Source organism: Melanostigma gelatinosum (genome assembly GCF_949748355.1).
Source record: "Melanostigma gelatinosum genome assembly, chromosome: 9".
Taxonomy (NCBI): domain Eukaryota; kingdom Metazoa; phylum Chordata; class Actinopteri; order Perciformes; family Zoarcidae; genus Melanostigma; species Melanostigma gelatinosum.
Window position 1 is genome coordinate 10,599,059 of NC_136642.1, and position 27,749 is coordinate 10,626,807.

The 27,749-nt window shown below is 45.0% G+C and overlaps 2 protein-coding genes across 2 annotated transcripts; both read right to left on the reverse strand.

The window, feature by feature from the left end:
- Positions 1–6,893: 6,893 nt before the first annotated feature.
- LOC306782419 (myocardin) lies at positions 6,894–20,054 on the reverse strand. Its single transcript, XM_079275764.1, has 17 exons — positions 19,923–20,054; positions 18,424–18,592; positions 17,324–17,465; positions 15,469–15,522; positions 14,620–14,675; positions 14,086–14,152; positions 13,290–13,415; positions 12,981–13,153; positions 12,696–12,824; positions 11,931–12,090; positions 11,648–11,819; positions 11,392–11,533; positions 10,693–11,277; positions 10,484–10,582; positions 10,181–10,318; positions 10,044–10,098; positions 6,894–9,953 (listed from the first exon to the last, which is right to left on the reverse strand). The coding sequence occupies exons 3-17, from the start codon at positions 17,376–17,378 to the stop codon at positions 9,526–9,528; spliced, it is 2,439 nt and encodes an 812-aa protein (XP_079131890.1). The 5' UTR covers positions 17,379–17,465; positions 18,424–18,592; positions 19,923–20,054; the 3' UTR covers positions 6,894–9,525.
- A 2,428-nt stretch (positions 20,055–22,482) lies between these two features.
- LOC306781921 (uncharacterized protein) lies at positions 22,483–26,644 on the reverse strand. Its single transcript, XM_079275040.1, has 2 exons — positions 24,133–26,644; positions 22,483–23,443 (listed from the first exon to the last, which is right to left on the reverse strand). The coding sequence occupies exons 1-2, from the start codon at positions 26,440–26,442 to the stop codon at positions 23,102–23,104; spliced, it is 2,652 nt and encodes an 883-aa protein (XP_079131166.1). The 5' UTR covers positions 26,443–26,644; the 3' UTR covers positions 22,483–23,101.
- Between the last annotated feature and the right edge of the window lie 1,105 nt (positions 26,645–27,749).

Below are 27,749 nucleotides of genomic sequence, written 5' to 3' on the forward strand. Positions count from 1 at the left end.
TACATGCATACGTGCACACACACACTCGAGCAAGCAGCCAGGCATGCACAACCCCCAGCATCTATTTTTCATTAATACAACGCTATCAGCTGGAAGCAAGGTTGAGCTGTGTTACGCTGCAGCTGCACAGACACCGAGCGCGTGTGGTGGGCTGTCATTGACACCCGCCCTCAAACACGAGCCGTTCCTAAAAAGTACAGGAAAAAACCCAGCGGGGAGCAGAAAGGGAGCAGCGAGCAGTGTAGTCTGGTGCACATCCTGTGCTGGAACTCAGCGGTGTCCTCTGCAGGCACAAATACACACACACACACACACAAGATGCAAGCTTGTGGCGCAGGCTTTATTTGATCTAATCTTGCTTCTACAGGACAATAACTCTCAAGAGGAAGAGCTACAGTTCTGGTGCAGGCAGTTCAGCAAAGTGCACAGCTGGGGTCAGACCAGTTTGTGTCATGTCCTGTGCAGTGTCCTGTCCTGTGCCATTTCAGGTCTTGTCCTGTATGAAGAGGTCCATGTTTTATTAGCCGACTGTTCTGACATGAGCGCTAATATGTCCTTTATGTGCGCCCATGCACACAAACCTAAAAGAAAGAAAAACGTGTCTGATTGACTGTGACGGGACAAATATTTGATGCCCTGAAGGTCTAAGATACCAAGTGTGATAAACAGCTCAGTAAGATTTGCTTGTGCTAAATTTACACGCGGATGTCAAGGCGGTCAAAACAATGGCACCGATTAGTGTGAAGACTTTCATTAACAGACAAAATGATCTAATCCTCTGTCAAATACAGTAATAACACCACCGTGTCCCGTTTGTCACTACATTTTCATGCAGTATTTGAGCAAGTGCTGAGGATTTACATGGTTTCATTCGTTGTTTCACATTTCTTTTGACTTCCTGTGGGTCACATCCAGCTCCTCACACACAAGTTGGCTCTGAACGGTCCTTTTGTGATTTTTGATGTGATTTCAGATGATTTTTGTCACATCTTCGACCTTTATTATAAAAGATTAAAAAACTGCATTATTACATTTGGATTTCAATTTGGACCAAATTGACACTCGCGGTCAGATTTCTAAAATTAGCATCATTGTTATGCAGAGGAACTTGACAAGAAGAACTTCAACACTGACATTAAAGTAGAGTCACCTTTGAGGATATACAGACAGTACTACTGTGTGAAATTGCGCGAGGATGAATCACATTTCTGTCATCTTTTTTTCCGTCTGCACAGCTAAAACGAAACAAAAAATGAAACGTCCCAACCCGTTTGTTTGTTTCTTTTAGAAAGATGCTTTTTATCTGGCTGTTGAAGACAGAGGGCATTCATTTCAACACGGCTAAGTTATGCATTCGTGAGTCTTATTTTTCCCTCCCAAGACATAAGTGGTTCAATTAAAAAAAATCCCATCACTCATTCTTCTGTCATTTTGCTCGTTGACCTTCTTATTCACAGGATTAAAGAGATTTAGGCCTTTTTTTTTTTAAATCACAAAACAGTGTACCGGTAAATTGCTGCAGATTGAGGTTGTTGACGGTTGGTAATTTGACAATATTTCAGTTGTTTATGTGAGAGTATATTTCACATCACAGACACTTGGGATGTAAACAAATGTATTATTCAGATATTTACAGCATCCATTTGTGTCCAGTCCACAATTGAAATCTTAGCGTCAAAGTTCAAACAACCCAAACTCCATCACAAAACTTTGTTTAAATGCCTTTCAGCATATGTTTAATTAAATGTTGTAAAAGACTGAAAACAGAAGATTCATAACGTCTTCCAGTGTAAATCTAAACACAGATAGTTTCATGAAATAAACAGAGAGAGCTTTGTGTTACACTCCTACATAACTGCATTGAGAATCGAATTAACCAATTTGATTTAAATGAAGTTATCATTGGAACTGAATGTCCTGAAGAGACAAATTTGAGATTCAATTTCATGTTAAAATATTCACAGGATCCACGAAAGCTTCTCAGTCTTTTATATTATAATAAACCACTATAATGAAAACTGCTGTCCATATATATCCCATGCTATGCCTACAGCATGCTACTAAGATTTTGAAGATATACTTACCAAAAGCCCTCTGGGTTACTCTGTTTTTTTTGCTGGTACAAGACAATGTGTGCGCTGCACAGTGGAGTCATTTTGGGCTGATAATGTGAAGCACTGTGGCAATAAATTATGAATATGGGGCACAGAATCTTCCTCATGTTCCTCAGCAGGACATGAACAGAGTTCAGCAAAACACAGAGAGCCGAGAGCAGCCTTAGAAATGGAATTAAAACGCTGTTCACAGAATTCAAGGCATTACATGCTGTATTTGCTCGAACCTAACTTTGCTGCAGTCTTTATGAAGTCTGCATAAAGTACGTAAACAAAATGAACTGTGACCAATCAAAAAGGCAACGGATGTAACCCATAGATATGCCCATATATGGCCGATAGGCTGTAGTTGTAACCGGCAAAAAGCCATAAAACAACCTCCACAATGACGAGGAGGGATTGTAATTATCTGTAAAATCGTATCTCATATTCATGGACTAATATACTTCGACAAGCCCTGTAAAGAAACCAGTTAAGTATCACATGCATTATATAGAAACAGGAGGTTCAATTTCCGGAAAATTTGATTTGGCTCGCAAAAATATTTACTCAAATGAAGATTTTAACACCTGCAGTTTCTAAAGCATCCAAAAAAACGAATTGGCCTTCTTTGTATAATCCCTAGACATGTAAATAGTGTTTTTATCAGTAAACTATCTGTGACAGTGATGTTACAAAAATTCCAAGGTGCACAACCAAGCGCCGCGACCACTTGCCAGCCATGATTATGTCGTTTTTCTGGCGCGCGCACCTCGCGCCGGCTTCACTACAGCGAGTATAAACTGAGCTTGAGCCAAGAACAAAATAGAGTTCAGACTAGAAAAGTGCAAAGCTGGATAAGCTTTCATCCCACAGGGTATAGTGCGCCTCAAATACTGCATATCAAGAAGCTCGGTTGGAGTTGTGAGAGTCCCGCTATTGTGGCAAAGGTCCATTAAAGCACCAGCACATCAGAAACATGTCTACCCGCCTGTTTTGTGACTGCACAGAGCCGAATAATGCCACATCGGGTTTGCCTTGAAAATGAGTCTCTTTTCTCTCTGCATCCTTTTTTCCCCCCCACTAAAAAGAGGCGAAACATCTGTGGTACAGAAAGACAGTTCAGTCAAGCCTTGTTTTGATGCTAATTAGTCCAATTAGCCTCCCCCATCCCCCATCTCACACAGTTTTAAACAAAGCTGAGCAGCAGCTATGCTCAGTTTAACCAGCTCTTCAGTTTGATGTGTGGCAGAGCTGGAAAGCTGCAGAGGCCTCTAGTTACAAACACAGACGCTACTTTAAACAGTTTTCAGGGCCCCTTCCCTTCACAGGGTAAGACTGCACCCTGCCATGTCCTTTGAAATAGTCTGTGGATGTCCCTTTCGCAAGATTTCAGCACAGAAACATGCTCTTGTGCAGCAGGAGTCGGTCCGCAGTGAGGAGGCAAAATTCCCACAGACGTAATTCCATGATTAGCAACGCTGAAGGGCACGTTCCACATTGGGCGCGTGCACCTCGTGATAACAGATTTTATGAGGAGGTGTTAATGAACCAGTTAGATACAGTTGAACAGAGAACTACAAGGAAATAAGTTATTCTGAACATAAGAAGAATAATTCATCATTCCTCTTTGTGGTTTATCATCATGAATCAACCCCCATCTTCTCTCAATTATTTCTCTTTTATAAACACAAATGATACAAATCGCTCTACCTTCTAATGACATAGAGAACAACAGCGAGCGTTTGAATTTTGCAAATATTTCCTCCTTGAGGCAGAGCAGCTGTAAAAAAAACAAGATTTCTGCAGTGGTTTCATTGAATCCCCATGTTTTGTGACCCAAAAGGAAATGATACATTCAGATGTTTTTACTTTCTTTGTAAAGGATAGACCTGTAGAAGCGGTCCAATAAGATTATTTCACAGGTTTTCCTATAAAATGATTGCATTGGCTGTAACGTCACTGTGTGACACTGAAGCAGGACTGCAGCATGCCGCCCTAACTGCTGCTGGACTACAGAGGAAACACTGAATCATAGCACATTAAAGCAGAAACAAATGATGCTGCTCTGTATCTGCTGGATGTCTAAATAGTTCCCTATAAGACACTGGCCATATCAGCGTAAAAGATGATAATATGCTGTGTTGGCCGCTTGTTTCCGGCACCTCCAAGTGGCCAACAAAAATCCATTATAGCAAGTTTAAGTCAGTACTTTATGCTATCTACAGTATGTATGAGGCTGTGGATGGGGAGCCAGCAGAATTTCAGAGCCTCGTGCTCTTGCAGTCCGTCATTGAGCCTCTAACCACACAGCTCACATAGTAAAGAGATTATTGAATAGATTTAACATCCCATGTCCTGGTTGCTGTGGTACCACATGCCTTCTTACTGCCTCGTACTGTAAATGTGATTCATGTTCGCTGTTCGCCAACTGACACCACAGTAGCTGCTGAGAACATTACCATCCCTCTGCCTTCTCTCACATGGTTTATAATTGCAGAGCAAATGTCTCAGAGGAGCAAAACAGAAATCGAACCACAGCGACCTTCTGCCAGTGATCAAAGACCCCCCCCCCCCCCCCAACACAGAGAGAAGGGGAGACGGAGGGAGGGAGGGAGGGAGGGAATCCACACAAACCATCTCACGTCTCAGCAAGAGCTACCTGCTTTACATATGAAACACACCTTTCTCCCTTTAATTCCCATGAAATCGCGCAGGAAGCGGTTCTTGCAAAGGGGGAAGTGATGTGGAACGGCTAGAGGGGCCATTACAGAAAATCCCTCATTACACCCTGGTCACAGCTTTGGAGTATTACCCCTGTGAAAACACACTCTCACCCCTGGGTGGATATTATTATTTCTTCTTTGTGCCTGGTCTCTAGACAGCTACGGTAGGGTTAAACTTGTCAACATACGCAGCTGTAGCTCGCTGTGGAACCAACAGACAGGCTGGTTTAGAGGAATATATTGAGAAATACAACAAAAAAAACATGGTTTATAAAATAGACCAGCAACACAACAAATAAGAAAAACAGCAAACACATTTAATAATGACTTATTACAATTTTAGCCATGGATTTATGGATGGCAATGCAAGTCCAGCGTTTGGTCTGTCACTTTAGTCAAGATGACTATATCTCAACAACTGGTGGTTGGATTATCATGACATTTTGTACAAATCTTTGCTATACTGACGTAAAATAAGGGCCTATAGCGTTTTTCTCCTGAGGTCCATTTGATCAAACCAGCATTATATGCACGTGCTTCAGTGAGCTGAAGACTGTATTTATGCCTCACTGTGACTGTTAGGACAGTAACGTTACTACAACAGCACAGCCACGAACTGTCACACAAAAATGCATTTTTTATACAGTCAGAAGCCATACAAAATATCTCGAAATGCATTATAGAAGACAAAATGATACGTTGGGCTCACAACATTGATACCACCATCATTTATGTTGGAAGTTGCCTGCACATAACAGCCACTTTCATCAGACAACAATCACTATCAACAGAACGGAACCACTGATAAAAAAGCACATGTAAACAAACTGCACAAACCTTCCTCTAGAAGCTTATTATCTCTCATACATGGTCAACATATAAAGCGTGGAACATTGGCTGGCAAACACATAAACGATGACGAAATGCACAAACTGTCCAAACAATAAAACTGTACTAATTGACAACTGGCAGTTAATTGAAAGCGATGTGAACTCACCAGTAACAGAAGAACAGCGCCGCAGCCTCAGTGTCCAGGCCGTTAACGTGGGTTTCTATGAAGCTGATTGACAAGAGATCCAGGTAGTTGGTTCTCGGGTATCTTCAGCCGATGCAGACACGAGAAACTCCGTTTGCATGCAGCTGATGTGACAGGTAATGTCGAAGAGATACAGAACAGGTAAGTACGACTTGAACAAGTCGGGGAAAACGTCCTGATATGGCCTTATGAACACGAGGGCAAACTGCTTTGTTTAAGGCGCTTCGCCTGCTGAATCTCAGCAGATTATCGTCACTTACTCCATCAGGTCAACAGTGATTCTTTTAACTTTCGGCCGTCTCTCTCTGACGCCTGATCTTTGAGCAACCAATCAAAAACAGGGTCAACGGAGGTCGATTTTGTACGAAATTACGACATACTTTATATTTTATTACGAACGAATCTCAAAGGATTCACTTTCATATAAAAGTTTAATTCAAAATATTATATATATATATATTTTTACTGGATTAAATAAAAAAAATATTGACATCAACTTTTTAGAGCTGGGCTCCTCCTTTTTTGGAGGAAAGGACATTCAAATGTTGAAACGGATCAACACAAACCTGACTCACGTGTTTGGGAGCAATCGTTTTCTATGAATAGGAAGGTGTATGCTACCTAATACGGTATTATAGTGCATATAATAGTAACTCTATATTATTGTCTTTTTTCCTTAATTTGGTGTTCCTTGCCTCATGATGATCACTGACCGGGGTTCATAGATTATCCCGCTTTTTATTTACAGCTGCACCATTTCTCTCTCCACATTACAATTCTGTGTCATTATGAAGATTAACAATGCAGCCATGTGGATGTTAGTGCTGCTTCATGGATATTTAAACAGCATATCGGTGCAAATTAATATTAAATTTTACTATATCATCACTATTTAATGAGTCATCATTTGGGACAGTTTCTTGTGAAATATGTCAGTTATCAATAATTTGTTCTTTCTTTATTAAAGCAATCCACTTGTTAATCCTTTAAATGTGCCACATGTGCAGCAAAAACAAAGAGGAACCAAATAGAAAATCTATTAAGACTTTAATTTTCTTAATGCTTTTAAATACATTTTTGGACAGTGGTTAATAATATATTTTTGCATTAATAAGTTACATCATAAATAAAAGCAAAAACATTTTATTTTCTCGTACGTTTTTACAACATTTATAGCAGCAGACGTGGCCAACAGAGACTTAGTTACCTTAAACACCTGCGTGTTTCCAGTTTACATGCGTCTTAACCAGCCCCAAATCTAGACCAGGACAGTTCCAACCCCAGTTTAAAACAGAAGTATCAAACCTGCGGTTAAGTCAAACCTGTGAAACTGTCTCAGGAGTCTTCCAGGAACCTCTGCACCAGTGTTCCGAAATGAAATAAGTAACAAGGAAAACACTGGGGTTGGCCCTAAAGCATTGGAAGTCACGGGAGGTAGCATCTTACTCTCCTGCCAATCAATTTTCTTTTTTTATTCATGCAGCAGGCAATGTTTATTGATCGCTATGATTATCAGAGCCATCCTTCCACATTCAACTGCATTTTTCATAGTCTCTGTGGTGAAAGCTGTACAATAATTGCTTCAACATAAAGTTGTGTGTTGAAGGTTTGCCTATGCACAGATATCTTCTTCCAATAATTTACCAAGGCTGTCTTGCGTAGTAAGACACCGTTTTATCATTAGAACAAGGCACTGGCCGGCAGCAACACTGAAATAATTGCGTACAAAAAATATGACATGATAACCTCAGATCTGCCAGTTGATGTGCCCTTTACACAAATCATATTGCACTTGGCACTTAACTTTTATTTTAACACAATACTTTGGAGAATGAGGAGGGACAAAAGCTCGGGTTTTTTTCTCAAAATAAAGTGGTCTTACAGAAGGACATCCAGTTAGTTGTCAGATTATTCAAATGTTCCAGATATGAATGAGCCAATCAGAGCTCTGATGAATGATTGATGGGACATGCAGCCAATTAAGGGCAGAATATAACTTCATGTAGACGAGATCGTCTATCGAAATTACATTTACGTGGTACAGCAGAGGTTAATGGCAGCTAACCTCTGTCAGATCTTTTATCATTAATGTCATTACGTTAAGTGGGGTTGAGAATGGACATAACTCAATAAAAGTGTATTATGCAAACAAATAATGTGCTTATTTTTTGCATTGGCCAGTAAATCACGTTGAATATAAAAGCAAGATCTCTGTCACCATTAAGAAAATGTGCAGTTTTTACCGTATCAGCTTCAACAGACAAGTTCTCCTCTGGTCGTGCTACCGGTTCTCCAGACATATTATTTTGTGCTAATTCTACAGTGCATTTTCTCTTAACATAAATGGTCGTTTTGTATATTGAAATATACAGCAAAGATGTAACAATGTCAAATGATACATGCGTGGAATTAATTTACACTAAGTGAACAGGTGCGGCCTTGATGTTGGGTGATAAATTGTGCTAAATCTGGCTTTGCTAGGGTTGGCACCGTGCAGCGGGCCAGACACGGTAGGGGGTTAATCAGGGAGCAAAATGACCACCTGTTTTTGCAAAGCAATGAGGAAACTAACTTGTCTGATTGGAGCATTTATATGGGGACTATTTTTGGGGTGGTTGCCTGATTGCTCTCCTGGAGAATGGTGACTTGAACAAGGTAATGTGGCTGTTCTGATGATTACACTGGGTAACTACACTGGAGTTACTGCCTGCTGGCAATGAGCCTACATTAAAATGTCTGGTCTGAAATGTGGACGCAGAGATCCACAGCTTTTTTTTTTCTGTGTCTTTCACACGTATCCTCTCACAGTTCAATCATACTACGCATACACACACTCACACTTGATTGCAAGCAAACAAATAACTACAAGTGCATTTGGCATTAATGCTAATAAATGTACATGGAAGCAGTTGGGTGTTGACACGTACAAAACAGAAGCAGCCTTGTGTGCTCAGTCACACACAGTCAGACATATTTAACGCACACATACTTCACACAAGCTTTCGCACACACACACACCGCTTGTTTGCAACTTCTGCCAGCTTTCTCCCTCTGCATGCCGACTGTGTGTCTGGCACCGGGGTTAAGGTCTGGAGCCACACACAAGCTGTGTGCTCTGTCTGGCTTTTACACACTCTAAATGGGCTTTATGAATGGCTAGGACTCAATGACTGAGTCAACACCAGGGGCCACACTCAACCCAATCCGACAACGGGTCTTGGAGATAAGTCAGAAACAACATTCTCCCGGCGCAACCAGGAAGCATGTTTAAATTAATATGCCACCAGGTTTTCTTTTGTTTTGCACTGCAAACATTGCGCTGTAGAGTGTGTCAATCTACAGATGTGTTGCTTGTTTGCCATTTCTGGCTGAGCCCAAGTGCCTTTAAACAGCATTCTGCAGCGTCTATGTGTGTGAGTGTGTTTGTGTGTGTGTGTGTTTGTGCTCTCGTTGCCCCATCAAAGCCATGTTTAATCTGCTCGCTGCAATGAATCCAGCTCTCAACATTGCGTGAAGCCAGTGACTCTGACAGCCTTGCAATAATGGATGGCCGGATGGAGGCCGCTATTCACAATCTTGTTCCCTCAGTGGGATGCATGTTTGCTCCATATATGACCATCAAGAAACACTCACCTACTATACATACAAACAGATGCATGCACACAAATCCTCACCACTTCTCTATCATTAGATCCAACACTCGACTGACACTCAGATCTGAATCCAGACTGAAGTCTGACTCAACAAAAGGAGCTGCCGGCGGAGTAAGAGGGCGGAGGCCGGACGTCAGAGTTTCAAGCCAGTCGGCAGCGTCAAACGATGTCGGAGCCCGTCGTTTACGTGACTTCCCAGTGGACGGCCGAGGGGAAGTACAGATGGGTGGTGGTGGTGGAGGAGCTGGGATCACCTGGCTGGGGTTTATAACCGCAGGAGACGGAGGGAGCTCCAGCAAGAGAGAGGAGCAAAGAGGGGAGGGGAGAAAGCGGTCATCCTTGTGCAGCTGGGAGGCCTGGGACTGATCGGCTTGAGAAGGAGGAGGAGGCGAAGGGCCGGGGACTGAGTGGGCAGGGGATTTATGATCACAGACGTTGACAGACCCTGGAGGAGAGGTAGTTAATTAGATTAGACACTGAAAGAAATTGCGAGTGCCATTTAAGTTGTGCTCTTTATTAATTGTGAGATACTTACCAACACAAGTCAGGGGCTCATCCAGAATGTCATCTATGGATTGCCGAGGGTCCATCTGTGGCCAAAGGAAACACTTAAATCCCACTGTGTAAAAGGAACTCCAGGTGATCTCTTCCACTTCATCTACAGACTCTAACCTGTGCTTTCTGGATAGCCTCCTGTAGTTCTTCCTCCAAGCTGCGAACACAGGACAACGTCTGAACTGGACTTGCTGTAATCTGCACTGGCAGCTCAAAATCCTGGCCAATCATATCACACGGCTGGCAGCAAAACACCTGATTGGAAAGCAGGGGGAAACCAGTTGACAGGTGGGTGATGAGAGTACGCTCACATGTTTGACCAGTTTTATAGATTGAAGACTACGTAGCGTGCCCTTGAAAAGCGATTATCCAAGATGTGTGTGTGTGTGTGTGTGTGTGTGTATTGATTTGTGTGTTTACCTGTGTAAACAACACCTCTGTCTGTGTGTCCGTTTCTGCTTTCCGTCTGGGGCATCCAGGATCCTGTTGCAGGAACGGATGAAGGGATCCTCCACAAGACTGGAGGAATAATAAAAAAAAAGTAATGATTTTAGTTCTGGAAAGCAGTCATCCTGTTATTCTCCCACTCCTCATACATAGACCAAACAAACAAGCCTGTCTTTGCTCACCTCGTTGCCCGTGATAGTGGAGTGGTCCCTGGGCCTGCTCCGTAACCTCTCCCTCATCTCCAGCTCCACACTTAGCTCCTGCTGCTGTTGCTGCTGCTGCTCGTTCTCAGTTCTCCAAGGAGTCCCACACTGCATGGGCGAGGACGACGACATGGGTAGACTGGGACTTGGAGTTCCTGAGGCGGTGCTGGCAGGAGCCAGGAAGACAGCGTTGGAAAGACACTGTTCACCAGCCAAACTGACTGGCGCAGCATTCGAGAAACCATTCGTCACGCTGTTCAGAATTCCATTTTGAGCGTCATTGAGAATCCCATTAGGAACTCCGCTGTCCGGGACGTACATCTGTTGGTTCGGGCTGCTGCTGGGGGAGTCTCGTCCAGAGCTGGAGCTTGAGCCGGGGCTCTGGCTGGGTGGCAGCGAGGGGCAGGGGGTGAGCGGCTCCAGGCTGGTACCCAGCTGGCAGAGGGGAGCGGGGGTGAGGCAGGAGCGGGGAAGCTGGAACGGGCGGAGACGCTGCAACAGAGCAGGCTTGGTGCCGGAGACAGGGAGGCCACGCTTACGTAGCTGCTGCCGCAACTCTGACACCTGAAGAAAAGGAGGAGGCGAAGGTGGATGGGCAAAGGACAAGGAGAGTTTGTCTTCACCATTCCTTTGTAAATAATAGTCATCATTATTTCAGTGCTTTCATAAATGTCTTACTGTTAGATCAACAAGATTTGCAGGGAGAAGCTCAGGCTTGGACGCAGGGTTTGTGTCAGTCGGGTTGAGGCTTGCTGTGGCGGGAACAGGTTGGGGATTCAGGGGCATGGCTCCAGAGGACTTCACATCATTGTGCTCTCCGCTGAAGGAAATGACAGAAGCATTACCTCAACCAAACAATCTGAGGACTAAAATCCCTTGATAAAGAGATCTGCCTAGTTTGCTGATTTAGAATTACAGCCATCTATACGCATACCTGGGAACAACAGTGAGCTGTTGTTGTGATTGTAGTTGTTGCTGCTGTTGTAGTTGCTGTTGCTGGTTCTGGTGGATTTGCAGCTGGAGGAAGACCTGCTGCTGATTCAGGAGATGGGAGTAGGCCGGATCTAAAGACTGGGTCGGAGTAGTGCTCTTCTGTTTGGCCCCTCCTGGAAATAAACAATTGTTTCGGATAAATTCAAACACCTCTCCAAGAGCAAGACTTGATTTGACAAATGAAAATATTTTTTAAATAAATGTTGGAAAGTAAAGCATTATACCTCCAGTCCCAGACCCTCCTCTCTGGTCTGGAGGAATGTACTGGTGATATTTGAGTTTCCTCATTTTGGGTGTGGTGTCCCGTGGTTTCCGTGGGCGGGGGAGATGGTTGAAGTTGAGGGAGGAAGGCAATGAGGAGGTTGGACTGTGGGGCCGTGCTGTCTGTAAAGACACACATTACCCACATTTCAACTCTAACCATGCTGTGGTCCCGGTGACTGATTTCAAGAGTAGTGTGTTGAATATTGCAGAGAAAATGTAAAATCATTTCACATTGTTTCACTGTATTTGCCCCATGTCAAGGTTAAACTCTGACATGAAATGAACAAATGCCTCACAAATCTCCAGATGACAGCGTGTGCTGGTTCTGACATACCGCCATGCCTGTGTGTGAATGTGTTAACCTACAGGGCAAATACTGAGCTCCCCCAGAAGTGCAAATTGACAGTAATGAATGCAGAGCAGCTTACTGCAGAGCATTGTGTTTGACAAAGCAGACGAGTGACCATCTTATTTGGTTGAAGATCTCTCCAAGTTCTTTAATGTCTGTGCTGTAGGAAGCACATGCACACACACAATCTAAATGTGTGTTTAAATGGCATATTACCGCATGTATTACTTTCATTCTTGAGATTATAATGTTATTTTGAGGAGTTGTCAAAAGATTCATAACAACAGAGACCCTTATGAAATTCAAATGAGCCACAGAATGAAAGTCAAGGCGATATGTCATGTGACAGTATTAACATGCACTAACCCCACATTACCTTTGGCAGCAGGGGTGTGGTCTGAGAGGTCAGATACATCCCATTCGGTCTCCCAGTAGTTGCCATGGAGTTTGATTCACTCATAGGTTGTCTGATGCCCTCGGTTGCCGGGAGCAACGCCAAACCAGACTGAAGGCAGAACATCAGATTTTCAGAGTTGACATATGAGGCTATTTATAAACTCACAAGTCTGTTAATGTGAGGATATTGGTGGGAACTACTTCCTTGTTGCTGCCAACCTACATGGGTCTTAATCTACACTAAATCTCAGTGTCTTTTCCTCACCTGAGCGCGAACGGGGCTGTGGTTGAGGGACGGGCCCACGGCCGAGAAGTCACTCAGTAATGACGTAAAGGCTGGTGATTGGTGAACGCCATGTTGTTCTGTGGGCGAGGAGGAGGGGCAGGAGGAAATGTCATCTTCGAAGACATCAGCAGACAGAGGGAAAGAGGCAGGGCCTGAGGAAATGAAAAGTGAAAGGAGGTAAGGTCAAAGGAGGAGGAGATGAGATTGGAATAAAAAATTGAAGGGAAGAAAAATATGTGTGTGACCCTGTCTGTGTGTGCCGGTGCATGCATATGTCTGTTGACTCACGGTTCTCCAGGGGCAGTGTGTGTTTGTGCTGTGGCGCCACAGGCCCAGGTGGACGCTGGATCCTCTCAGTGAGGTCCTGCGTCTGACGAGACTTCTTCTGCCTCTGGGCCCCGCACACAGTCCTCTCTGCGGGGACGACAAGGACGGTGCAGATAAGTGGAGAGATGATGGGACAGATGGGAGATCAGCAGAGAGAGAGAGAGAGAGAGAGAGAGAGAGGCAAAATAATTTCAGAACATATGTGATGTGAGCATGCACAGCAGTGTTGCCACAGGCAGCCAGTCCCAATTCAAACCAGCAGAGGCATCAAACAATTGTAAACACTCCTGTCAGTGGGGAGATGTATCATATGAACACACATTCGCACAACATTTTGAAAAGGGCAGCAAGGGAAATCAGATAGTTTCGTAAAGCCTGATATTTAAAAAATAGTCTTTTCAAATTAAAAGGAAGGTTAGATGGTGTGGAAAAGATAAAGCGAGAAAGATGTCAGTAGGCTAAACGATGACTCTGATTTCTGGATGGGTGGGTTTATCATGAGCTGTCAATCACTGATATGTATGCAGGCTGCTTAAAATGCAGAGTTACAGTGTGCAACAAGGTCACATATATTTTTAACTGACATCTGATGAAACACCGAGCCCATTATCCTCGCGCTGTACAACCGGAAGCGGAGAGCAGACATGATCAAATACAGACAGACAGAAAGAGAGAGGAAATATGCCACGATGTTGTTTTTTGCCGGGAGCACAGAGGGTAAAGCAGGAAGGAGACATCACTGTAGGCAGGGCATCACCTTGTGCAGTTTCAGTGTTCAGACCACAAGGGGGCAACTTCTGAGCGGCGCCACCGTCAGTTAGACACTGCATCAGGAAACAGCAGGTCAAACAGCCACGGCCCACAGATTACAATGCAGTTCACTCAGGGGAAAGCTGAATAACACTTCAATGTGACCTCATGAAATACTCATTTACACCAGTGTTTGCAAAGTCTGTGGGTGAGATGGCTCAACACAGAAGACCATCTCACCCATTTAACAGGAAAGGAAACACTGACCTACACTTAATCATTTCTCACAATTCATGTTCATTCATTTATTGTGAACGCACAGCTATATGGAAGTAAGACAAACCGTAAGACAGGTTCATAAAAATGTGGTCTCATCCTGTTCTACCAAATATAATCAACTGTACAATCCAATAAAGTAAAACATATGTGGAGGGAAACATTTCTTTACACGGGAACTCGGCTCGCATCCAAATCTGTATTTCATCTACAGCGTGGAAATGTAATGCTGCTGGATGTCATTGAGAAACTGGATGCTACTTACCAGAGCTTCACTCTGGTCTTTCTCTGCTTTTTTAGGGGAGCACGCAGATTTCAACCCTATGGAAACAGACAAGATGTGGTGGTGTGATTAAACCACACTACATGATAGAGGAGCTACTCAGGTGAACCCGTGCATCAACAAAGCACTCTCAGCTTTCAACTCATCCCTCAAAGTTACAGCATGGAGCATCTGAGGCACTCTTTTTATGTTGGCAGGCGTCAGAATGTGCAACCTGCTTCAGCCTCAGACAACAAGGAGGGAACTGAAGCAAGCTGCACAGCCTGTCTGACTTTGAGATTGTTGTTTTTTTCCCATGTCTCTAGATTAGTCTTTATTACATTTGCTGCACAATTTATTTGCTGCTTCATCTTAAAACAATGTCAGATATTTAAAGCATATTGTTAGTTGTTGGACATATGTTATCTTGGCGAAATCATTGCATGTTATCTGCAATTCAATACGCTCCAACATTAGAAGATGCTAGTTTTTTTTCTTCGTAGATCTCTGATACCTGCTATATGTGTGATTTTGTGCAGACTTCTTATTGTGAATACAGTTTTTGCATCCTGCTCAAGGTATAAATGTCAAATTGTATTAACATTGTTATCAAAAGATATGCAGTATAACATTAACTTCTAGGATCTTGCACAATTTTTAAATAAACACAAAATTTTGATGCCAAAAGTGATATCAGAGGAAAGTAAAAGCTGGTCAACCATAGTAAAACCAACAAAGAAGTTAACGAATCATGTGTCAGTGAGGAGAGGGCGACCTGAAGATCATTAACATGACATCCACCCTGCAATCATGGTGTTCAGGGATCAATAACAACGTAACTGATAAACTAACCAGGGTCTGCATTGATTTCACTCTGCCTTCGGTTCTGGATCCTCAACTGCAGGACTGAAAGGCAAAAAAAAGAGATTGAAGCATTACAAGTTGCATTGACAGAGCAGTAAGAGGAAAAGAAAGGTAAGAGTTGAGCAATGCAGGACAGCATGATCACTGTTAAATGACACGGCCTCGTAATGTATTACCTCATGACTTTGCAATGCATATAGATTATATATCTCCTTGGATGCCTGCACACATCTACACACCACACATTATGCACATTAGAATTCAGTACACACACAAACGGGTGAAGCAGGGTAGGGCATGGTGTGATAGCGGTAGGTTTTGAGACCTGAGAGACCTGACGAGGGGAGAGGAGGGGAGAGGAAGGGGGAGTTACTATTTATCTCTCAGTATGTCTATTTCTGTTGATCCCATCCCCCCTTCAGCTGTCCCACTCTCTCCGCCAGCCTCCCATACATCCCCTCTTCCTCACGTCATCCTCGTTTGTGCTGCTAACTACACGACTCTCTGACACCTCAAGATAAAAGTTGAACCTTTTAAAAATTGTGATTTGGAGCAGATTAGCACGAAGTTAAGGAAGCTGTGCTTATCAGACGGGAGTGTCTGTTTGATTTCAATGTCTCTCTGTGTGTGTGTGTGTGTGTGTGTGTGTGTGTGTGTGTGTGTGTGTGTGTGTGTGTGTGTGTGTGTGTGTGTGTGTGTGTGTGTGTGTGTGTGTGTGTGTGTGTGCGTGTGTTCTACTGTTAGATTGTTTCATATTTTGACTGAAGGCCCAATAGAAGTGTTGAATTTTTCATGTATTTTTACCTCTTCAGGCTTCTTAAAATCTTTCGAATTAAACAATCTTATGAAGTTCTCACAACTAATAGATATGATGAGGTGCTGCAAGTAGATTTAGTTTTGAGGGTACTTTAAGATACTTTTTAAACACAAGGTTTACCACTTGTTCTTAACATTGACCCTTAACATCGAGCATATGCTTACGTTGTGATGGTCATTGGAAATAAATTGTGTCAATAGCCAACAAAAACAGATACAATGGTTAACGACTGAACAATGAACTCAAACCAACTGTGTCATGTTATACAAGACTTTATAGACTAGCATAGACTCTTGTATGTACATACATGATGTCAAACAGAGCAGCTGCCCTCAGGAATCATGTTTTCCAGCAGGTGTTTGTACACCTAAGGGACGGCGTCTACGCCATATCCCCGCCTTTCTATTTTACCAGCCGTTAACGACAGCTGCCTGAGAACACAACAGCCGCTACAACTTGTAGGGAAACTTGAATTATTCAGTTACAGGAAGGTTGTTCGATGCTGTTTCTCACAGAATGCTGGCTGTTTGCTGAAAGTTGTAATCAGTCGAATAACACATCAGATAAATAAAACTCAGTAATATCATTTTGAATTAATTTCAGCTGTTCTTTGATTATTTTTGCCCTCAACATCTTAAAAATCTTTACTGATTGTGATAGGATATCATCATTAATAACGTTAACGTTGGTTGGTGCATATTTAGACATTACTATTTCATGTTATAGAGGTTTAAAAGGGGATTTAAATAAAAGGACTTTCCTGCATCAACAAACCCGAGCATGTTGTGGTTTAGGTGCAACGCAGTAACATGCAGAGAACTTTAGCCTCAGGCTCAGCTGTCTTCACATCAATTCAAGACATATCTGTGTATCAATCACTGAATCCATTCACCGTGATCAATACCTTCACTTTATCGATCACAAGTCAGACAACTTAAACGACCAGCCAATAAACCCTCATAAACACTCGAAAATGAATCTTTCTCTCCATTAATTGGCGTGAATTGAGACTCCAGGATTCCTCACCTGAGCGGAACTTGTTCCGGATGAGGAGAGACCTCTCAGAGGCCAGTAGTGTCATGGTGGAGGGGAGGGCGGGGGAGGAGAGAGAGGAAATTCCCGGTGTCACTCTACCAGGAGGAATGGACCCCTCTCCTTCTGTCTCTCACTGTTGCAGGGGAGCAGAGGAAGCAGGGGAGTGAGCGAGACAGATGCTTGTTAATCCACTGATAGACACAACCCGATATTGATAGAGGCACACAAAGCACAGCGGAGATAGATGGAGGGGGAAATGGAGACGCAAAGCCAGCCTCTCAGACCTACAGGCGGACTGAGCACTGCAGTGAGCTGCTCTGGCAACAGCAGGCCTCACTGTAGACAGCCTGTCATAATCACACAGAGAGTCACAGAGGCCTACCCACAGAGACAGCACGAACGACACAGAGAATCAAACAGACAAGTATAGCCAGAGGAAGAGAGGAAGAGGAGGAGCATGACGGAGACAGAGGCCCTATAGCAGAAACTGAGACGTCAGGGCCGGGGGGGGGGGGGACGCCGATTGTGACAGACAAAACATGACCTCGCGACACCTACAGCATCACGCACACACTTATACAGTGACAGCAGCACAGACAAATGTGTCATGCACTAAAAGAAGTGGCGCTGCCTCTCAAACAGGGAGAGCTGGGAATCTACATAAGCTGCATTCGTACACACACACACACACACACACACACACACACACACACACAACCGATTAACAATATTGATTTGAACTGGCCAGCCACACAACACCCAAAGGAAGATTGTTTGAAGGGAATGGACAAACACACACATACACACGCAAACAAACACACGCACACACACAGACACGTGCTGTGGAATAGCTGAGGTTATGCATTCTAAATCGCCACAGTGCCCTTCCTATTCCCAATCCCATGAATGCACACACACCTCACTTATTTACAAGTCCAAAAAGAAGGCCACTCACTCATTAATGCAACCAAATAACAAGCAATTGATTGAGGGTCTGGCACAGGTATTATTTCCCAGTCGGGCACTGAGGCCCAAGGAGGCCCTGAAAACACTGAGAGAATAAAAGCAGCAGAATGAAAGAGAATACTTACAGGAAGAGAGAGAATTGAGTCCCTCTGGGGAAATTGGAGTGGATTTAAGATTAAACTGAGAGAGGTGCGAGATGGAGGAAGAGAGGGAAAGAAAGAACTTCGTAGTTTGTTTGATGACGATTTATCCTTTTTGTTTCCTTTCGGCCGTTTTCTACACTCCTTCTTTCCCCTGAAGGTGAAATGCAAAGAGAAGAAAGGATCAGTGGTTCCTTCGTCCCCTTCCGATAGAAACTCACCCTCTCTACCGTTGCCTCGCTCTCTCTGCCCCCTCTTCCCATCCGCCCCAAAGCATCCTGGATCCTTGGTGCCAACTGTGAGCGACTGTCAAACATTGCCCCTCCCCCTCCATGGTCTCGCCCCCCCCCCCTCCCCTCCCTTTAAACAGCCATTGACTCCCACTCTGTTATCTGCTGACTGATTGATTAACGTACAGATTCAAAGACAATAAGCACTTTTGTGTTTGTTTGTTTGTACGTGATTTTGACAACAACAAAAAAGTAGACACACTGATGAAGTAAGGCCGGCTCCTAAATGTCAGGAGCAGAATTGTCACCCGGCGTGATGTGACAGAAGAGTGAAGCGGGATAAAGAGTCGGTTTAGTACAAGGCAGTGAGAAAAGCCCGGGAGTGTTTTGGACTCGCATCAAATCATGTTCTGCAGCAAGACTGCAGGCTCATATGCTCCTGTCAAGACACCTTTGGGTCACCCTCTTAAAGTGATTTAGTACTGTTTGCGTGTGTGTATTGCGCGTGTGACACCACTGAGAGTCGCAGGTCAGTAAGTCATTGTCCGTCAGCATATACTTTACAGTATGTATGAGCGTTGGTGCCAAGGAAAATCACCCGAGTTTCACCTCAACCTTCCAAAGCAACTTGAGTGAACATGTAGGAGAGAGTTTGCCTGTGTGTGCATGCTCGCTACGTGTGTGTGTGTGTGTGTGTGTGTGTGTGTGTGTGTGTGTGTGTGTGTGTGTGTGTGTGTGTGTGTGTGTGTGTGTGTGTGTGTGTGCCTGTGGGCTGCAGAGGGAAAAAGGTGGGGGAAGTGAGGTCGTTGCTGGAGCACCTGTTCTGTCGATTTGACAGACAAGCCGGCGTGTGCTGGTTCAGCAGGTCGTAGAGAGGGGGAGACAGAGAGGGGAGGTATAGAGAAGGGTGAGGCTGAGGGGACAGCAAAAGTTGGAGAGGAAGGGAGGCCGCAACACTTGGGGAAGCCTTTACTACGGGGGACAGGAGGAGGGCTGGAGCTGATACGGGGAAACGAGGAGGTTGCTGCCATTTTATCTGATGTGGAAAGAAAGATTGACAAGGAGAGACACGAATCGGAGAACACAGAGCAGAGAGAGCGTCGCGTGGGCCAATTACGGTTTCCATGGAACAAAATGGATCAACTAATGGAACACAAAATGAATAGGAACTTCAATTTAATACATAGACGGATGGCTCTTTTGTGCCATTTGCACAGTACGTGTGCTTTTTTTTTAGTCATTATAGAATCTCACCTTTGACAGCTTTTTCTCTGATGTCCTGTAAATGCATTACACGCACACGCACACATACAAACACTCACTGCACAGACAGCATGGCGTGTTATTGAGGGAAAGGTGATGTAATTGCTTATTCCTCTGGTCCCCCTCCACAGACACACCCTCTCTGCAAAAGCCTGGACTCCCTCTCTGAATAACACCTGTTAATCTTCTTCTTCTCACTCTCTCTCTCCCCAACACACACATACAGATGTCATCGAGTTAATCCCGCACTGTGTCTGGTGAGCGAAGAGGCTTGCACGCTGTTAACCTTTCCCTTGTGAAATATCATATTTCTCTGTTTAATTCTGGACTCATCTCTATGTACAGGACCCTGCAACCCACAGGCTATAGGAGGCATCACACAGCTTGGAATAAAAGCATATTCATGGGGGATTTTCATATTAATGTCAAACCTGCCTCCTTCGCTGCTGAAACAGCAGAGATTGAATGTGGATCCAGCTCTCCCCAAGCTCACTGTTTTCTGCCTTTCACCCTGGTATAAGTATCCCTCCACCATTTGAGAGAGCTGAGCGGCAGCATAGGGAATGAGCCAACACATGCAACACATCCTAAGTGTGAGTGCGCCCTCTCATGGCTGAACTGTGCAACGACAGAAGAAAAAAAAGAAATCCTTCCATGGTTAGTTTAGCTTTCCATCATGTTGGCTCTCAGTGGCATTAATGGGACGTGTGTGATGCAACAGAGCAGATATACAACAAACCTATCAAAGTGCCGAATGTATCAAAGAGAGTAAAAGGCTGAAACATACCCGTCTAACACACTTCATTACATCTGCTGCCTCTCCCTGGTCGTTCATCACTGCGCCTATTCTCGCTCCTCTCCTCCTCCACCTTTATCACTTCAATCACTTGGCCGTGTGCCTCGTGCCACTCAGAAGCCCTGCTGCCTGTTCCACTTCACGCAATACGAACACATCAGCCCCACACACACACACACACACACACACACACACACACACACACACACCGGCTTCAAACACACACACAGACACACAGATTGCTGTCTGCACTCTGTCCATCTTCCATCTGTCTGTCAGTCACTGCACTTTGAAGCTGTGTGTAATCTGGATAGCTACCAAACCTACACACACACACACTACTGTACTGCACACACACATCTCCAGCTGGACTGCTGATCTCACGCACTCGGCCGGTTGAATATTCATCATCATCATCATGCACTGAGGACCTTGTAGGCTCAGCGACGGAGCAGTCCAGTGGTGTCAATTAGGGGACCAGAACCAGTGTTTGTGTTGCTGACAGAACAGCATTGAGTCAATGGCTGAACCCTCAGAGTGACCTTAACAATATGTACGCAGCACTTCAATGAGCGTCTACAACAAGAAGGTGCGATTGTTAGTTAGGGCCAATGAGGAGAGGAATACTGTGATGAATTCATCAATGAGCTTCAGCTGAACTGTGATTGTGGATTTTTTTCCCTCCATCTCGTACATTGGAATTGTATAAGGAAGAGATCCTGTTACAGCCAAGAGGACCAGTAACAGTGACCAATAACTCAGACCTAAACAGTAGCAGAGTTGCATCTGAGCATTGTTTTAAGATCAACTTGAACAAATCTAAAACTTCCATTTAATGAGTAATTGACAACGACAGCTGAAAATGGGAATTGTATTAAACTGTATTATTTATCATTTCTGTGTGACTCCTTTGTGAACCAAAAATCAAAAACTTGTAACGAACAAGAATCCCGATACAGTTATATCGTCCGTTGAAGGTAAAATAGTGAAAGAAAAATATGCATTAAACATCTGCTCTTTCAGTTTTACCACAGCAAATAGTCTCCACTATCTCCAGAAACAGACGGTCTCTCAGCAGCACAGTCTTCATTCTCTGCTTGGTTAACCTTTGCTCTTCACAGCCTCCACACCTCTCTCCTTCAACCGACCCCATAAAACTGAGTTTGCCGAACTAAAGTAGAATGAAGCTGATAGCGCAGACCTTTCAGCACGCCGGCGCATCGCTATTCGCACGGTGACCAGCGTAGAAATAAGGAAAGGGTTCGGCCACAAGGACCCACTCGGGTCATTTGAGCGATCCAGTATTTAATAACTTATCTTCAGCCGAGCTCTGTTAGGCCCGGTGGCTTAAATGGAGCAGAAAATTGAGTGTGCAAAAAAACAGAGGTCTCACAAACTCAATTACTCTCTGGAGGCAGTCCAGCAGATATATATCAGGTATCTTCATTTTTTTTTTTCCTCACAAAGTGAGGTTAGGTCTCATCTTTGGTGATTAACTGAGAGAAAAGAATCATCTCTGAGGATGAGAGGGGAGATATGGACGGCCCTAGTGTTCATTATCAAGGAGAGATGAATGTGATTAATATGAAAAGACACATCCAATATACTTCAATTATCTAAACATCTGGAAAAGACACACTAACGTGGAAGAAAGGACGGTACAAAGAATCATTTACAGTTGACAAAATTTAATTCAAATAAATTAACAGAATTCACATTCAACAAAAACAAAATCCTGAATGTAGTGTTTGTTAGAATAACTCAAAAACATTTGGTCAAACTCTCACATGACGAGTTAATTAAAATACAGCTGCAACAAAAGATAAAGCGTTTTTCCATCACAATGTAAAAAAAGTGAATTGAAATAAAACAAGTGCAAAATGACTCACAGTGTCTGACGTGAGAAAGATAGATTACATCTTTCACATAAGATAGTGCAGCTCTTACAAGTAGTACTCTTTATATACACACAGCGAGTGCAGAGGATCCTTCAGAGTAAATCAGTTATCCTTCTTTTCGGAGCACTTGAGGGTTTTATAATGGATTGTATGGGAATGCGTCTTCATTCTAACTAATATTATGAACTCACAGGAAAACCACGATTTCAAGCATGAGCTTTCCCATTTCATATGCATATATGCAACTTTTTTCATACAGCGAAGGCTAAAATCTATTTTGACTGGCTGAAGTGTTGACCACCACGTGGAATGGGAATAATACACATTCATAGAAATAAATTAGCTTAAAAACACTGAAATAAATATTGCAAGTGCTCCCTTTTTTAGTGTTAATAAATGAGAAAGGTTTAGTGTTTAACCAGTGTCACATACGATCACCCTCCTCCCCTTCACTTTGGAGTCTGCAGAAAACGCTTTTAAGTTTCCATCTCAGACTCTGAGCTTTCCAAATTAGACACAGTGGAGCTGTACCATTCAGCGCTCTCTTCTTCGTCCCGCACTCCGGATCCGACACCGCCTCCTCTGTCCCTTCTCTCGTTCAGCATTTCCATGGCTACTTGGTGGTAAGGATGTTTGCGTTTGGTGTGTCGGCGCAGCGTGTTGCGCTCGGCAAAGCGCGTGTGGCAAAGTTGGCACTGGTAGGGTTTCTCTCCGGTGTGGACCCTTTGGTGGCGCTGCAGCTCGCCGGCCTCCCTGAAGCGTTTGGCGCAGATGGGGCACACGAAGTTCCTCTGGCCTGTGTGGATGTGCCTGTGTCTCTGTTCACGGAAACAGTAAACGTGTCAGAAATCTGTGACGCTGTCGCTCAGCGCTTTTATCAAAAGTGCCTATCATCAATGGATCACATGACTACTTGTAGAAGAGAGCGATGGCTTGTAGCGATGAACCCATCAAGGCTCATCAGCCGACGCCTCGGCTCTGCAGAGCTTCGTAGCATCTCTCAGCTCATTGTTGCGATTCACTCTCGCCGCTCTAACAGCAGCGTGCTCGGTCGCAGCAGGCGGCTGCTGCTTTCAGCTAAATAGCTCTAAAACAGCCACTGTGCACTACCTGCTCAGCACCAAACGACAGACAGACTAAGTCAGAGACCAGCTGCTGAACATAGTGAAGCATTTAGCAGCTAAAGAGTTACGTATTTCCCCCGGGAGTTGGTGAAAGCCAGAGCTAAATGAGAGTGAATATTGAGCCACAAACATCAAATCAATGCTAACATATGCATTGATGAATCCATGTCTGCTGGATGTACATATAAACAACTGTTTGCTGGCATATCTACTTGAATAAGGTGATTGGGTTCACAGCTCGTTTCTGTTGCACGTGAGTAGCCAAGAAATAAGTTATTTCAGTTTTAACACTCAGTGCACACGTTCGTGACATCTGTTCAAGCGACTGACGTTGTTACTTGTACTGCGGATGAAATGATAGTTAGAATTAGCTTGCAACTGACCTGCAGATGGCTGGAGCGCTTGAAGGCTTTGCCGCACTGCTGGCAAACGTGAGGCTTCTTCTGCGAGTGCGTGATGGCGTGGCGCTCGAGGTCGGAGAGGTAAAAGAAGACCCGCGGGCACAGCTGGCAGTACAGCACCCTGCGGGCAGCCATGTCATTGAGCGACCCCTCTGGAGACAGAGGATCCAGCGGGTCGAGATTATCAGAGGGGAGAACGGGTCCGACGGGAGGGGAGGGAGGAGCGGCCGCGTTGGAGAAGTAGAGATGGTCGTCCAGAGGTAAATGTTCCGAGTGCAGATCAGACGGGTCAAATCTGGGCTCGGAGGCTGGTGATCGGGCCTCCTCATCGGTCAAACTAGCAGACTGGGGGTGCGGAGAGGATGCTGTAAAAGTTGATGGCTTGTTGTTTTCACTTGAGACTTCTTCAGCAGATATGGCTTCGCTTCCAGGCTTTGAATCGGAAGGGCTGACTTGAGAGTGAAGGCTTGCACTGCGACGGTCGATCTGAAGAGCAGGAGAGGGCGAACAGGCGGTGAGAGAGGTGAGAACAGAGCTTACGTTGGTCGCTCCCGACAGCATGTCAGGGGGGTGGTTGGGGCTCAGTCTGATGACGGGGTGGGACAGCGTGGGCAGAGGCGAGCCCAGCGTGCTGACCTGACTGGGGGGCAAAGGGAGGGAGACGGGGGCCGAGGCCGCCACGATCTGGGACAACTGACCGGTGGAAGGGTCGAGGACGGCGATCGCGGTGGAGGCAGAGGCAGAGTCACCGGAGGAAGAGGGTACGGATGAAAGGAGGAGGAACATTGGGTTGGAAGCACCAGGGGAGGTCTGAGTAACTGTAAGGGGAAGCGAGAGACCCACCCGAGCCGAGGAGAGCTGAGGTGAGGAAGGGGAGGACGACAGCAGGAGAAAAGGAGTGTTAGTAGAAGGGTTAGTGAGGATCCGAATGGACTGAGTGGGGATTGGTAGAACAGCATCAGCCTCCTGAACAGTTTCAACAGTTGGCTCGGAGGTTTCGGAGTTTGTAATCAAACTCGTGAAGACTTCTGTAGGTTTCGTTTGATCAGCACTTACTGATGGAGAATCCGCAGCAGGGGCTGCTGAGTCACACGCTGCATTTAGTGCATTATCTGAACTTTGGCTGAGGCTGGCGTCGGCCAACGTGCACAGTTGAGGTGACCCCGATCCTTCTACCTGATCCTCTGAAGCATCGACTTGTGGCACTTTGAGTCCATCTGGATTGAGCGTGTACGGTATTCCCTTGTCGTCTATGAGAAGGAAGTTGTTAGTGTCACAGTCTATCGAGGAGAGGGAGGTAAAGACAGAGGTAGAGAAGAAGGAGGGCGACAGCAGAGAGTCTTCAAGGGTCTCTGTGCCGTCCATACGCAGCACAGAGACCTCTCCTTCGCCATCGTCGTCCTCTTCTACTATATCTCTGTCTCCCTCTCCCTCATATTCATCCACCTCCATAATCAACGAGCTCTCGCAGCCAGAGTCGTCCAGAAAGCGGTCACACCTCCTCTCTCGACTCTCTCTTTTCTTGGGCAAAGTCAGGTCCAGTGGTTCCGTCTGTTCCTCCATTCCCATTTCGTCAAACGTCAAACAAGACTTCAAGATGTTTCCCTCTGTAGTTTCCTCTTTAACCCCTTTCAGGCTCAATATTTGAACTGTATTAGTGCTTGAAATTACAGGAGTTTCTGACCCATCAGCGTGAATGATTTTAACGCCCGAAACATGTTTGTCTTTGCACAGTGTTTCCTCATGGAATGATTCTGGCTTAGCTTCCTCAGTCTTACGACAAGTAACTTCCTCGATCTCTTCTTCATTCTTAACAGAAGAAACGAGGATTTGGCCTGTTTTTTCTGCTCCAGCTGAGACCGACACAGGTCTTCTAAAATGTGAGTGAGCAAAGTCTTTGGTCAGGCTGATGGCAGAGTTTGTGATTGGCCTCTTGCACCGTGGGGGAACAACAATCTTGAGTCTGATTGGTCGGCTGCGTAACACAGGCACGCCAGTCTTCACTGTGATTGGCTGTCTGAACACACCAATCGCACTTGTTTCCTGAGAGGCTGGCTTAGAAGTCCCGCCCACCTCTGGTTTATTCCCATTGATAGATGGCGCAGACTGCCTGATGGTCACTGCTGCTTCATCGGGGCACGGCTGGAGGCTACCTGGTACAGTACAGGGTGAGGGTTCTTCCTTTGGGTCCAAAGAAACCTCGGTCACCGGCCCTGATCCCTCTGCACAGTGGCTGCCATTTTGGACATCCAGGCTGCCCCTGGTCAGGACTGAAGCCAACTGAGAATCCATTTTGGGGCATACCCATTTATATTTCTAGAAGATTGGAATAAGAAAATGAATTAGAAACTCTAGAGTAGCACAATTAGGATATAAATAAGCACAGTTCATGGTATCAAATGAAAATAATTAAAAGCATGTCCTGGGATGGCTGGAACAACTCAAAGTCTGAGTGATTATTATAGTTGATTATTGGGGTCAAGTTGAGTGCAAAAGCTAATAATCACTGATCTTCAGATGTGATATTACTCGCAGCCTGTAGGCTACGTGAGGCACTGAGCCCCCAGCCCCCCAGTCCGAAATGATGAGCGACCCTTTTACCCCCGCCCAACATCACACCGTGTGTTTTTGTGTTGGTTAACTTGCATGATGGGAAATTATAGCTCAGCGGATTTGTTACCGAGGGGTCGACCGGAGTCGCCTATCGTTCAGGGAAATGCACCGGAACACAGGAGGGTCCGACTGATGTGAGCGAAATAGCATTTTCTCTCTCTCTCTCTCTCTCGCTCTCTCTCTCGCTCGCTCTCTCTCTCGCACATGCAACACCAATAATAAAACGCCTTGAAACATATCCATACTGCAAACACAAGGCTGCTCTAAAAGGTGTCTGGGAGTAAACCGAGGAGAACGGTGGCGGACGCCATTACGCACAGTCCTAGGTCCGAAATGCCAATATTATTATGGCGCGTGTGCGCCCTGACAGCTCTCGGACCTGGGACAACGCCGTCGATAACGCGTCGGCGAGAGTAGAGAAGCGTGTATATTTACAGACAGTCGCGGTGTGGAACGGATCCTTCCCGTTGCACCGGAGCTTCCTCGGACCTACAGCCAGCCATTTTAGAGTCGAGGGTCCGAGAACCCGGCAGCCTCAGGACAAACTTTCCCGGCGCGCTGTCATTTATTGCAGCTCTGCTGTCAGAGCCGGCGGAGGACGCTCCTCCGATACGTTTAAAACTGTATTTTAAACTCTACTCCACCCCGTAAACTCGCTGCATAGGGACTGGCTTACCCGTGCTGTGGATATTTCCGGAGGACCAAATATGACTGTGCAGTGTAAAAGGGTGACGCTGCGAATGCCGAGGGAGGGAGGGGTCAAGGGGAGTTGCTATGGTGTCGCAGCCTACCGGGTCCGACCAGTAGCCATGTTCAGCCTATGAGTACGGTTGAACCTGCAGCTTGCGGAGGAAGGCTCTCCGCGCGCCTGAGAGTCAGAGACGCGGGAGGCAGCGCCAGAGAAACAGCAGACAGGAAGCAGGAGTTGAACTCACAACTGTAGGACTTTGTGTGTCATGTCGACTTAAAGGAAGCCAGGGACCAAA

Bases quoted from the DNA above. Each gene is read 5' to 3' on its own strand.
- LOC306782419 (XM_079275764.1), bottom strand. From the start codon at position 17,378: ATGACACTACTGGCCTCTGAGAGGTCTCTCCTCATCCGGAACAAGTTC. The intron at 12,825-12,980 runs GTGAGGAAAAGA...TTCTGCCTTCAG, and splicing joins ACAGCCCCGTTCGCGCTCAG to TCTGGTTTGGCGTTGCTCCC. The intron at 10,319-10,483 runs GTAAACACACAA...CTTTCCAATCAG, and splicing joins CAGAGGTGTTGTTTACACAG to GTGTTTTGCTGCCAGCCGTG.
- LOC306781921 (XM_079275040.1), bottom strand. From the start codon at position 26,442: ATGGATTCTCAGTTGGCTTCAGTCCTGACCAGGGGCAGCCTGGATGTC. The intron at 23,444-24,132 runs GTCAGTTGCAAG...TTCCGTGAACAG, and splicing joins AGCGCTCCAGCCATCTGCAG to AGACACAGGCACATCCACAC.